Consider the following 13591-nt stretch of genomic DNA (forward strand, 5'->3'; position numbering starts at 1 on the left):
ACAACGTTGTCGTGTTTGTCAGACCTCCAAGGGGCAATCTCAGAATACGGGCCTCTACACCCCGTTACCTGTGCCTGACGGTCCTTGGGAGGATTTATCAATGGACTTCATGCTTAGTCTCCTACGAATACAATGCGGCATGGATTCGGTGTTCGTGGTGGTAAATCGTTTCTCCAAGATGGTGTACTTTATCTCATGCAAGAAGACCCTCGATGCAACACACGTGGCGAATTTATTTTTCAGGGAGGTACGGTTACACGGGGTCCCCAAGACCATTATTTCTGATCGTGACACGAAGTTCATTAGCCACTTTTGGCGGACTTTATGGAATCGATTCGATACACGACTTCAATTCAGCAGTGCTTACCACCCACAGACTGATGGGCAGACTGAAGTTGTGAATCGCACGTTGGGAAACCTCCTTCGCTGTATTTCAGGAGAAAAACCAAAGCAGTGGGATTTGGCCTTGTCTCAAGCAGAGTTTGCATTCAACAACATGGTGAACCGCTCGACAGGGAGATCACCGGTCCAGATTATCTATGGACGAGTGCTTCGCCACACACTTGACTTGGTCCCTCTGCCCAAGCACCCAGGCACGAGCATTGCAGCAGAACATATGGCAGACAAGATCATGGACATCCATGTAGAAGTGCAAACTAAACTACATGCCTTGAACGAGAAGTACAAGGAACAAGCAGACAAGCATCGGTGACAAAAAGTGTTCGAGGTGGGCGACCGCGTTATGGTCCATCTGCGCAAAGAAAGATTTCCAACTGGGACGTACAACAAGTTGAAAAATAAGAAGATTGAACCCGTCCCAATCATTCGAAAGATCAATGACAACGCTTATGTTGTTGATCTTCCAGATGACATGGCGATCTCACGGACTTTCAACGTCGCGGATCTGACCGAGTATCATGAACCAGAGCAGGATGAGAACTCGAGGACGAGTTCTTTTGAAGTGGAGGGGACTGATGTAGAGCGGGTCGCGGACAGTTTCATGGCCAAGATGGATCAGAAAAGGCCTAGTCGACAATAGAAGTGATCCGGACCGTCGGACCTTAGATCGGGCGTATCTCGCAATCCGGAATGAGTTATCTGACGTAAAATATATGATTTTGGGGTAGAACGAGCTACTTTAGCCAACCAACCCGCTACGCCGGGTTGCGCAGCCCGGAATTGCAAAAAACCCCTAGATCGACGGTCGTTTCCCTGTTTTAATTTCGTTTTTACTATAAATAGTAAGTTTTAGTTTGATTATAACTCTTCATCCATCGGGCTTTAGGAGTTGCGCCCAACGTGAAAAGAGCTTAGAATAATTAGGAGAACGGTTTGGTGAAGCCAAATAGGACACTTACTATTTTTGGCCGAAAACCTTGCGCACTAGTAGACATCACGACCGTCTATAAATAGTAAGTTTACTATTTATAGTAAGTCACAGATTCTAGGAGTTTGAGTTGTAGTTTGATTCTGATTTCTTTCCCATTGCTTGGTACCCCTATTTAAAGGGTTGTGAACTCGTTTTTATTCATCAATTAATCAATTTCGAATTTATTAGAATTTATTTCTATTTTCTGCTTTCTTTCCTCATGGATTCGAGAAGTCTCTGTGAGGAGTCCAGAGAAGCCCTGTGGATTCAGAGTAGTTATCCTCATCACGTTCATCCCTGCGTCAGTACCCATAGATCAATAAACAAAAATTGTGGGAGAGCTGAAAAATGCAGAGTAATTACTTGCCCGTAAAGAACATCCTATGAAATGATCCATATATCTCTTGTACATCTTCAAAAGATTTCAGTCTAAATAACATGGCTTTTCTAAGGAAAGATGAATAACCTTAAAGATGCTCTGTGGTGACCAAGTTCATGAATTATGGTCAACAAATCGTACGAGCTGCAAGGTACATTGGTCAAAGTTTCATGATTACCTTATACCAAAGATTCCAATGTTAAAACAGAAAAATAAGAGTTCTGATGGAAGATTCGCACTTCATTCTCAACCTACTTCAATAGGCATTTCAGTTGGTGATGGGTCTTCATGCTATACAAGTATTAAAATTTTGAATGTTGAAGCCTTCCTAGTTCAGGCTTGTTTGGAAACCCTAGTTGTATGTATGCCGTGAGAATAGACAGGCTCTGACAATAGGCTGTACAGCCATGTTGGTAGAACTGTGGTTTTTCAGGACTTACCCCACAAAACTAAGAGGAATAAATATTGGGCCCAAATACTTATTCCTGTCAATTTAGATGGGGTATTGCTGAAAAATGACAGGCCAGCTGTCAGATTGTGACCATCCCACGGGTTTCTAAACAATGTCTTGACATTCAGCAAAAAATAAAAACTATATTTGGACATTGCTACTTGTAGATACAATAATATCGTTCTAATAAAGGAATTCAAGTGAAAGAAAAAGACATAACAAATGCAAAACTTATCTCAGCAATGGAAATGACTTGCCTCTCATGAATTACAATATGACTGGAATATCCCCCTTTTGTGATCGTGCCATCCACATCAAGAGCATTGAAAGTAAAAGTTGGAAACTTTGTGCAATAAGTTTCCAGGCTATCATTACAGTATTCACACTCCCTACATGAATTGACATATGTTCCAACACCAACATGGTCACCGATTTTGAAGCGGTTAACATTGGAACCAACCTCTTTGACAATACCCACGATCTCATGCCTGATAAATAAAACACCAAATAAAGACACGACGACATGAGTCCATTGCAGTAAAATAATAATAATAATAATAATAATAATAATAATAATAATAAAATAGCTAATCATTCGTGTTCCACTTTTTTTTTTTTCTTTTTTGAAAGATTTAAGTTCCACATATAACACACTTCCTGATATGATATTTACAGGAACATACCCAGGCACCAAAGGATATTTCGAGTCTCCATGTTGATTCCTTGTCCAAATGACATCAGCATAACAAACTCCGCAGTGCGTTATTTTCAGTGACACATCATCACATCCAAGAACCCTACATGATTTTTCTCAAGCCAGTAAATGGAGAATCACAAAAGGCACTTTAATTCTATGAGACTGCTAGATACCACCAAATAAGTGCAAGATTTCATAGCCCAGAGTTAATGCACAGGACCATCATAAAAAGACACATTAAAATATATTTAAAACTAAAGAACTATCTGTGAAAGCTCCATGACTATTTCGATAAATAAATTGTGTAATTCTGGTCGTCAATAAAATCCTTTCAAATCATGGAGTTTCAAGATTTGGGCATAAAACATCATAGATATGTTATATTCTTCTATCAGTAACAACTTTATCTAGACAAATCCAAAGATATTCCTGCCCTTACAAGCTAAAGGGAGATGATATTTTATTGAACGGGGAAAAAAAAGTCTAGGTACAGAACTATCCATTCAGATTCTTTAGAGCTACTGAAAAAAAACAAAACCACAATTTAATGCTTGATTATAGAAGGGGAAAAGTTTGTGTGCACAGTGTTCATCAACAATTGGTGTATGCATATCTCCCACCATCCAATAATGGTGGGCAGGAACTATAACATGAGTTTCAAAATGGGTTATATAAATTCTTGTTTTGAGATGCTTGCTAGATTCTTGCCTACCTTCTTCAAATGGTGGAAGTGCATGCCACCTCTCCATGCACACTGTGCACATTAAAGTTGTTCCCTTAGAAAGATAAAGATGAAGGCTATAGTTGACAGATACCCAGATACTCTAAATGGCTACATTTATGAATGAGATCAGGTCAATAGGATAAAAGGTATAGCTTGCGGTAGTTATGAGTGGTTCATGTAAAAGGATAGCAACAACATGTCCAGAATTGGAAGTGCCAAACATCTTGTTAAATAATCAAATACAAGCTAAATGAGATCAGTATAAAGAGAATATACAGCCTGAAGCTACATGAATAGTAGATAATAAAAAGAAGGGAAAAAAAAAGTAAATAATCGGATTGAAGCCTCACACCAAGATTTTTTTTTCTTTTTTCTTTTTTGAAAGATAACAAACAAAGACAGATGCAACTCGCCAGATCAATATCCAAGGATGAAATCCCCATAGAGTGGCTCAAGATTCGCCCCTTCATTCAAGAAGGTAATGAATACAATTTTCCAGGAAGAGTTTTTTTCTTTCTTTTTTTCTTTTCTTCTTCTTCTTCTCTTCAAAACAAGCAATTAAACATGCCTAATAACGCCAAAAGTAAAAGCACTTAAAAAATCAGGACCCTTCATCTTTTTTTTCTGAGAAAAAGCGATTTTATTAGAGAAAGAAAAAGCAAACAGCAAGAACATCCAGCCTGTGGTAGTTGACCCTGTCACCCAGTGACATAAGGTAAGCCAAAAAGGCAAAGCAGCCCAAAAATAGCGGGGAACTACCAAAGGTCCCACCCTTTAATTCTCTCAAAGGATGAAGGTTTGCCCTCAAGATTATACCATTCCTCTCTTTCCATACACCCGTAGGATTCCAAAGACAGACATCTTCCACAATCCTCTGTGTGGCCTTTGAAAGGACCACCAAGCCATTCCAATAGTATCACTGATAGAGTTGTTAAAAGTCCATGACACCCCCAACTGAGAACAAAGGGAAACCCATACCACTTTGGCAAACAAGCAATGAAAGAACAAGTGGTTAATAGACAAAAAATTAGGATACATTCTGGGAAAATGGAACTTCCATGGAAGAGAAGCAAATGCAATGCTTTCATAAAAATTCTCAGACAAACATGTTGGGAAAGGACATGTTGCACTTCTTTAAGTTGTCCGACGTTGAATCTTGTTAGCTGTAGCAAGCCAAGCAAAGGCTTTAATGTCACGTCCCTAAATCTAGTGTCGGTAATCTGTGATTACTATACACCAAATTTTGGTTGACAGCCCCCGTAGAATTCCGATTTTGGGGCTTCCAACTATCGCATACTAAGTCCCATAAGCGGGGCTTCACAAAGAGGATTTTTGAAAGTAAAGACGACAAACACATATCATTTCTCAAATTTTCATTATATTCAACATGTGTTACGGTGTACAACTGAGCACATCAAGGCAAAACCAAAACATAAACCATGTCATATTTACTATACCTAATGTACATATACAGGGTACTACAAAAAAAAATATATATATATATATATATATATATATATAAATACACACACACACACACACTGATATGTACAAAACAAAAAGGACAATTAGAGTCTGTAACCTCTACTCCTGCAGCTCCCTACTCTAACTTGTAAAATAAAATTTTAAAAAAAAAAAAAATAGAAAGGAAACCTTGAGCTGCTAAGCCCAGTGAGTGCGTGTGTGCAGTGAAAATGCATGTTTCATGTCATGCTCATATCATGCACAGGCCTACTGGGCCAATAACAATAAAATAAAGAGACAATGCATTATGCCACTTTTCATGTTCCAAATCATTTTCCGTTACAGAGGTGAGACTTCTACCCACTTGTAACATACATACTCTTTCAACGTTTCCACAACTTTCCACATTTCTCAATTGGATCACCAAGGTCTAAAATAGAGGTGGGACTCGCATATAATTGTTACCCACTTGCACAGGCTTTTCCACCGTGGTCAACTACAGAGGTGGGACTACATAATTCATGGGCCGAACTAGTCCAACCCACTTGTGTTGAACCTCATGATCTGCCTAATAGCAAGAAGTCATAAGTCGCCTGGCAAAACAATAGTAGACAATTTACAAGCTCGTCACATACAACCTATTTTTGCTTGTCCATAAGCAGGTCAAGTCAAAACTCTCAACCAATCGACACGCGTCAATGGGAGTTGCCGCTTACTTTGGTATTTCGGCATTCCAACGCTCTGTTCTTCCACCCGGTCTAGGTGTTGGTTGCTCCCAATGGTACCAATCGGGGTTTAGAGACTTTCACCCAGGGGCCTTTTAATCATGTCTTTTTAAATTACACATTTCCAGTTTGGTGTCCAACTCAAGTCATAAAAAGTTTGTTTCATCGCATTTACAATCACCGTATGCATAAGTCCACACACAATCACAATATATCATGTTTTTCAAGGCACGCATAGGATGACCTTCCTCATGTGGTCTCCTTATGAATTTAAGTTCCTCATAGGGGTCTCATGTAATGCATCCTGTAACTAGACGGTTCACATACTAATCATAGACACATCGTGTGTCGCAACACAACCCACTATGATCACCATATCATGATATGAATCATTCACTCTCAATCATACAATGATACAACAACTATGAACCATGCATATGATATGCACATGATTTAGCCAATCTAAATCCAACCCGAGATTCATTCCACTATAAGACTTCATGCGACAAGCATGCATTTTCTCAAGAGTTGGCTACACCAAAAGGAGGAAGGATAACTCTTTCAAACGTTTTGTCAAACAGGTAGCGGACGGACTTTGTACAGGACAATGATGGAAACCGATGGAAATTCTCATGAATTTAAACAAAACTAAAGCATATGAATCCCTTGGGTGTGGGCCACATGGATGGTTTAATTGATGGTGGAGATGGGGCCATGATGGGTTGATCTTGCATAGCTTCTCCCGTGACCCTTTTTTTCAAGTTCGTCTCTATCATCCAATCTTCCATCCATAGTCTAACTAGCTAAATCAAAAAATCCAGCATCATATCCATTAGTGGGGCAATTCAAGGCTCTCTCTCTCTCTCTCTCTCTCTCTCTCTCTCTCTCTCAACAACCATGGACTAGAAAATCTATTCTTTTATAGGGCTTTCAAGTAATCTAACGCACATATATGCGTGCTCCTAATCTATGCACTCACCTGTAACAATCAGAGAATTGGATTTCAAATTCAACTTCTACTTCCTTTTCTTCTTCTTCTTCTTCTCAACTTCAAACTTAAACTACTCTTTTTTTGTTTTGTCTCTATACTCACTTTAGGCTTCCCATGACACAAGGAAGAGAGTGCTGGAAATGGGTTGTTGAAAGAGGATTTTTATGTTTATGGCTTGAAAATGGTTTTAAAATTGGCTTTTGTGTATTTGAGAAGTTTAAGCTTATGGTAACAATAGAAAAATGTTATTTAAGTGATTTGTAATAAAGCATTCCAAGAATTTTAAAAAAAATCAAGGTCATTTGAGTTATTTTATCAAAATATACATATGCATATCTATTCATAACTTACAATCCAGGTGTCATATTGACATGTCGTTTTCGCCAGTAATTTCGTAACTCGACTATGGTCACAATGGTTAGGCTCTTGGACCCAACGAATTTTGAAAACTCGATGATGGCCTACCTTTTGATAAAATAAGGACATAGTTGTCATTTCTTAGATTGTTTAATTTTAAGTCCATATATTAAAATTTGGACTTCGGGTTAAAATGCAGCTTGCGGCTCGATAACAGAACAACATTATGATCAAGTCAAAATATTCTCGGGGCCAATGGACCTACAGTCAATGGCTATCCAGTGTACGAACCAGATTTCGAGGCCTCAGGTCTTACATTTAACCCTCATGGGATGAGTTGTTGCAGGGAGGAATAGGCCAATCATGTCCTTCTGAACTGTGCCATGTCCAAAGAGATATGGATTACAGTTGTTGCCAAATTCAATATCTTGCGGGTCTTTACTAAGTAATAGATCTGATTGCGGGTGGTATTCTCCAGCTTGGGAAGAAATCAGGAGAATACTCTGCTATATTTGCTATGGACTGTTTGGTTTAAAAGAAAATGCGTTCATTAGGAAGGTGAATAATGTAGGAATGGTAGTCCAAAATGCTTTTGATTTGGTGTTGCATTGGGCAAAAGTTGACAGAAGATAATAAAATTAAAAATTAAAAATTTAAAAAAAAAAAAAAAACGTAATTCCTTTTCTATAATGCAACAAAATTGGGAAGAGGTGCTGCCTCTTCACGTGTGCATGTTGGAAACATAATGATTTTATTAAAGAGAAACACCAAAAGCACCCTCACAAAAACTACAAGATAGCCTAAGATAAAGATGAAAGGGGACGCTCAACAAGAGCCTAAGTATTTGAGGCCCAATCCATTTCATCCAATTTTGCCCTCCCAAAGACCTCGCAATCCAGCCCAGTCCAATTACAAAAGAACCATTGGTTCCTCTTTCCCCATAAGGCCCAAATGTCAGCCAATAAGGCCAGTCGACAAAGCATCCTACCTCTCTTTCCGATCCCATCCCTGTGCCAAGTAAGAATGAGGCCCTCGATCAAACCTAGCATCACCCACGACACTCCAAACGCCACCACAAACCTCTCCCAAAACTCTCTAGTAAATGGGCAAGGAATATAAGGATGATCAACCGACTCCTCACTTTGCATACACATTATGCAGACATTGGTAATCACCATCTTCCTCTTCCGAAGATTATTGAGGAGGGGGGGTGTTCCCCTCCTAAAGATATCACCAATGAGCAATCTATAGAAGGAACTAACTGAAAACCAACCCGACTTCTCTTTATTCCACATCAATGATCTGTAACAGCCAGAGGAGGACTAATATCTAGATGTTGCTCAAGCAAGTTAATGAACTCAACTACTTCCCCTTCTGACAAATTCCTCCTACATATAGGAGACTACAACACTTCATTGCTAGAAATTGAAAAGCATCAAGCAATGGGGATGTTTGCTTCCAGAGCTAAACAGGCTAACCTCGAGAAATCTTCACGGAGCATCCTCACACCCATCCAAACATCCTACCAAAACCAAATCCTTTTGCCATTACATAAAGAGATTCCAGTTCCCTCGAGCCTATTTCCCAACCAAATTGACGTCTTCCACAACGTTGGGGCCCTATAAAGAGATGAATCTTTCATCCACCATCCATCCTTTACACAATACTTTCTTACAATCACCACTCTCCACAAACAACCCTCTTCCATACCAAATCTCCAAAACCATTTACTTGGTAGCATTGAGTTCATAGTCTCCAACTTCCCCATATGGCTTACACATCTCTTCCTATTTCAGCTGATGGAACTTATGCTTCTCTTCTGCTCCCTGACATAAGAAATCACGCCTTGCCTTCTCCAACCTGTCCAACACATACTTCAGAAATTTAAATAGGGACTTGAAGCAAAGCAGTAAATTCGAATGTTGTCTTGATTAGCATTGATCTTCCTCCCAATGAAAGATGCCAACATTTTCACCTCAACAACTTTCTTTCAACTCTTTCTATAATGTTATCCAACAAGTGCTTCACTAGCTTGCCAATACAAAAAGGAAGACCGAGGTATGACAAAGGAAATGACCCGGTCCTACAACCAAAAACCCCCGCAAGCTTCTCCACCTCATCCTTTGAAGTACAAACACCTAACATTTCATTTTTTAGAATGTCCACTTTCACACCCGATGCCTCGCTTCAAAACACCGGATAATCTTCCTCATATTGTCCACCTCGGCTTCTTCCACGTCACAAAAAAGGAGAGTATCATCGGCGAATTGAAAATGGAATATTTTTAACATTGATATGTCCACCTTAAACCCACTTATTAGGCCCATCGCTCACCAACAACCCTTTATCCAACATCCATCTCAGAGCTTTCATAACTGCCACAACCAAAAAGGATGACAACAGATTCCCTTGTTAGAGCCGTTTAGATATCTTAAAGAAACCTTTCAGATACCCATTCACCAAAATCAAACTTGGCCTACTAAATGCATTCTAGGATCCACCTTCTTCATCTCTGCTCGCATCCCATCCAAGCCAACATCTAATTCAGGAAATCCCAATCCACATAATTGTATGCTTTTTCAATATCTAAGTTTACAGATAATGCCCTTATTACCTTCCCTATGGTGTGAGTTGATCCATTCTTGAGCAATTAAGGTGTTGTTCAAAATTTGCCTTCTAGCTACAAACGCACTTTGAACATTGGATATGATGGGTGCAAGAATCGTGTGAAACCTTGAAGTGAAAATTTAAGTGAGAATCTTGTAAGGCCCTCCAACCAGGCTAATAGGCCTAAAATCCCACTCAACCCCCTTTTGGAATTAAAGCAATGAATAATGCATCCAACTCCCACGAAAGCCATGTGTGTCAGCAATGAAAGTTATCAAATCATCTTTACCTATTTCCTAGAACACTTGGAAGAAACCCACGGGAAAACCGCCCGGCCCAAACACCTTGTCTCTACCTAGAGTGTCCATCGCCGCCTTGATTTCCTCGTCAGAAACCAATTTCTTCTATAGAAATGTTGATGTAGGATGATGGACACTATCCAAGGATGCAAGATGAGAGATCAATTACACATTAATTTCAGCAATCAACATGTAAAATCAAGCATATCGGCATAATAGATTCGGAAATCCATATTTATAACACGAAGATCCTAAGTTATCAGTTATCACATACGCGCCTGAAATATAAAATAATTCAAGATGGTCCCACTTAGAAGTAGGGATTTCCAATCTAGCATGGGTAGTGCAACAACCATGTAGATAGACAATGATACAAGCAAAATTCTGGTTTGGGGAAAGTTTCACAAAAAAAAAAATCAGATTTTCATTAGGGTTTTGTATTCATGGATGGAAATTTAGGAATGGGGTTTTTAGGGATTTAAATGATATAGGATTTAGTAGTTTTGGAGGGAAATCAAAGAGGGTTAACCCTAAATGGGGGCCCACACGTGGCTGCCTGTACAGACGCACGTGCGTGCGTGGGTGTGCACATGCGAGTCCACACATGGCTAGGTAAAGGGGAAGAAAGAGAGGAAGGATTGAGTAGGATTTTGATGGGTTTAGGAGGTTGTAATTGAAGGGAAATGAGGAAGACGAGATGAAGAAGAATAGCTTTTGAAGAAGAGAAAGATGAAGAATGTACCTTAGGGAATCCACTACCAAACAAGCTTCTACCCTTCCACAATTCAATTGGAAGGGAGAGCTTCTCACAAACCCTAAAACACAAGGAGGAAAATTCCTTCACACAAGAAAGCTTCTCTCCTTTTTCTTCTTCTCAGTAACTCCACTAGGGTTGGACCCTCGTGCTTTTATGATTAAAAATTCAGAATAATTACAACTATGACACTCACTTAAGTGAAATGGCCCATCATCCAAAATAAGAAAACTAAAACACTTATTATCAATCTCATCCATCAAATAAATCCTAAAAATAACAAAAAACATAAAGTAAGATCAGAGTCCAAGGGGCCTAGATCTGGAAGATTTGGTGGCCCGATGGCCTAATCGACAAGATCCAACTATCGGATCGGCATAAAATAAAAATCTTATGACTAAAATAGTTTCCTAAGAAGCCCACATGCATCATCCCAAAAGTGGGGTCTTCCTGATGCACATCTAATGCATGTGGGGTCTTCAAAATGACCCAACGAGCCCCATCTAGAACTCGTCTCCCATCCACAAAGAAAGTTACGCTAATGTAGGTGGTCACCTTCGTCTCTGGTAGACCCGAGTAGGTCCTCTGATGTCCCCATCAAATGCAATCTCTTCTTCTAGAATAATATTAAATCCTATATTATTGGGCCTCAACCACACCCACCATTCACCTAATAAGAGGTCCTTGTACAACCAAACAACATCGTTTCACACCTTAGAGTTTTCCTCCACCTTAACCCCATCCACCACCACACTGTGAATCTTGTTGTTCCTGGCCTTGGCACTCACAATATCATGAAAGCATATCGTATTTGTATCCCCCTCTTTATGATATGCAGTTCTTGACCACTGTCACCATTTAATTTCCACCTCAACCAGCTTTGTAATCTAAACAAAGCTTTTCTCTCATAGCTTTCTCCTCATCTAATAGCTCCACCCCCTCTTTAATATTGAAAGCTTGGATGTCACGTAGAATGGATTCCGACTACCTCCTGGTTCCCTAATACAACTCTCTTCCATAGGTTAGTCTTTCCTTTAAGAAGTTTCTATTTCTGAATTTTATTTTATTTTTTTTAAAAAAAAAAAAAAAAAAGCCCCACACAACCCTCCAACATGAAGGATGACCACTAGTTCTTTACCAAATTTGGAAACCCTCCACTTCTAACAAAAAAAGCTCAAATTTAAACGGTTGCAAACTCCAATCATTCTCTTCAACTTCCAGCAAAATCAGGCAACAATCAGAAATGGGCCTCGGGAGGCCTCTGAGATGCATTCATGGTGTCCTAATGGCCGTTACAGGGTCGTAAAGGTAATAGTGGCAATCGTTACATGTTATGAGGTCATAATGGTCGTTATGAAAAAAAAATGACCCATAAAGGCCCGTTATGCCCCCCCTTAAAGGCCCGTTATGCTCCCATAAAGGCTGTAATGGCCCCATAGTAGTCCGTTATGTAAAAGATATAGATTTTCAGTTTTCTTTTTTCAATAAAAAAGAGAACATAACAGTTGTTATGGGGGCCATAATGGCTGTTATGGCCCATATCATAAAGGAAACACTAGTGGTTGTTACGGCTACCGTTATTGTTATGGAAGACCTTGGCTGCACCAGAAGAAAGTTTTCCACCCACTTGGAGGAGACCAAAAATCTATCAAGCTTGGGCTTAATGATCCTTTCTTGCCCATTAGACCAAGTAAACTTAACATCCCCCATTCGGGTATGCACAAGCTTGTTTCTATTAACCCAATTTGAGAATTCCCTCATGCTTCGAGAGTAATGCAACCACCATTCGACTTCTTAAAAGAGAACCCGGTGACATTAAAATCACCCCCCAAGCACCAAGGTAGCCACCATCTATGATGAATCAAGTCCAACTCTTCCCACAATTGAGCACGTTGGCCTAAAGAATTCGGACTGTACACTACGGTCAAAACAAATCTGTAACCTGAAGCCAAATCCCTTAAGTACAAAAAACTAACAACACCACAATTCTTCCCAAACCCAAACATAGGTATCCTAAATCACCACTATACCTCTCGTTGTCCCTGCTACGTCAAGAGACACCCAATCCTCAATCCTACCTCCCCAAACCGCATCGACGCCACTTTGATTCATCAGCTATAGTTTTGTTTCTTACAAGGCTAAGATCTGAACTATATGTCACTTGCACACATCCCTAATCTGGAGCCTTTTTTAGGGGAAAGCCTAGCCCCTTCACATTTCAGCTAACTGTCCTCATCAACAACCCACCCTATCTCCTTTACCCTTTTCCCCACCTATAGGAGAAGCACCCACCTCATAGTTAATAGAAGATGACAAGATTTTTCAATTCTCTCCACTTTCCTACTTTGAAACTTGATTGATTAATTACCTGAGCTTTTTGTTTTCCCTTTTTTTCCACAAACTGAAATAGGGCTATGGAGTCTTCCTCATACTCCCTAAAAAAGAAACCCTAACCATCTTACCAACATGCCCTATTGCCTTCTTGATCCACCGCATACCCTTAGCCATGGATATGTGGCTACCATCCCTTGAGAAGGTGATGCATTCTCACTTTGCACTAAGTTCTTACTACTCCTAGATTTCTTGTCATTGCCTAGGAATGCTTGCAGAGGTTGAATATCCAACGCTTCTGTCAGCAAATCATCATCAAGAAGCATGACTTGCCTTTTCAAGGCTACAGACATATAATCGCGACAACCAAACCCACTTTCTTGACCTTCCACTTGTAGTGGACCCCTGCCCCTTGCTGAAGAATAAATGCTCCCATTATGGAG

The 13591-nt window shown here is 39.8% G+C and overlaps 1 protein-coding gene across 1 annotated transcript in view; it reads right to left on the minus strand.

Moving 5' to 3' along the window:
* Window positions 1-13591, minus strand: part of LOC131248729 (probable cinnamyl alcohol dehydrogenase 1) — a 57349-nt gene that overhangs the window by 22614 nt on the left and 21144 nt on the right. Inside the window, exons 2-3 of the mRNA XM_058249145.1 lie at window positions 2883-2996; window positions 2457-2687 (exon numbers count right to left, since the gene is read on the minus strand). Coding sequence (XP_058105128.1) covers window positions 2457-2687; window positions 2883-2996 — 345 coding nt within the window. The remainder of the gene's footprint in view (window positions 1-2456; window positions 2688-2882; window positions 2997-13591) is intronic.

This window comes from Magnolia sinica, chromosome 6 (genome assembly GCF_029962835.1).
Source record: "Magnolia sinica isolate HGM2019 chromosome 6, MsV1, whole genome shotgun sequence".
Taxonomy (NCBI): domain Eukaryota; kingdom Viridiplantae; phylum Streptophyta; class Magnoliopsida; order Magnoliales; family Magnoliaceae; genus Magnolia; species Magnolia sinica.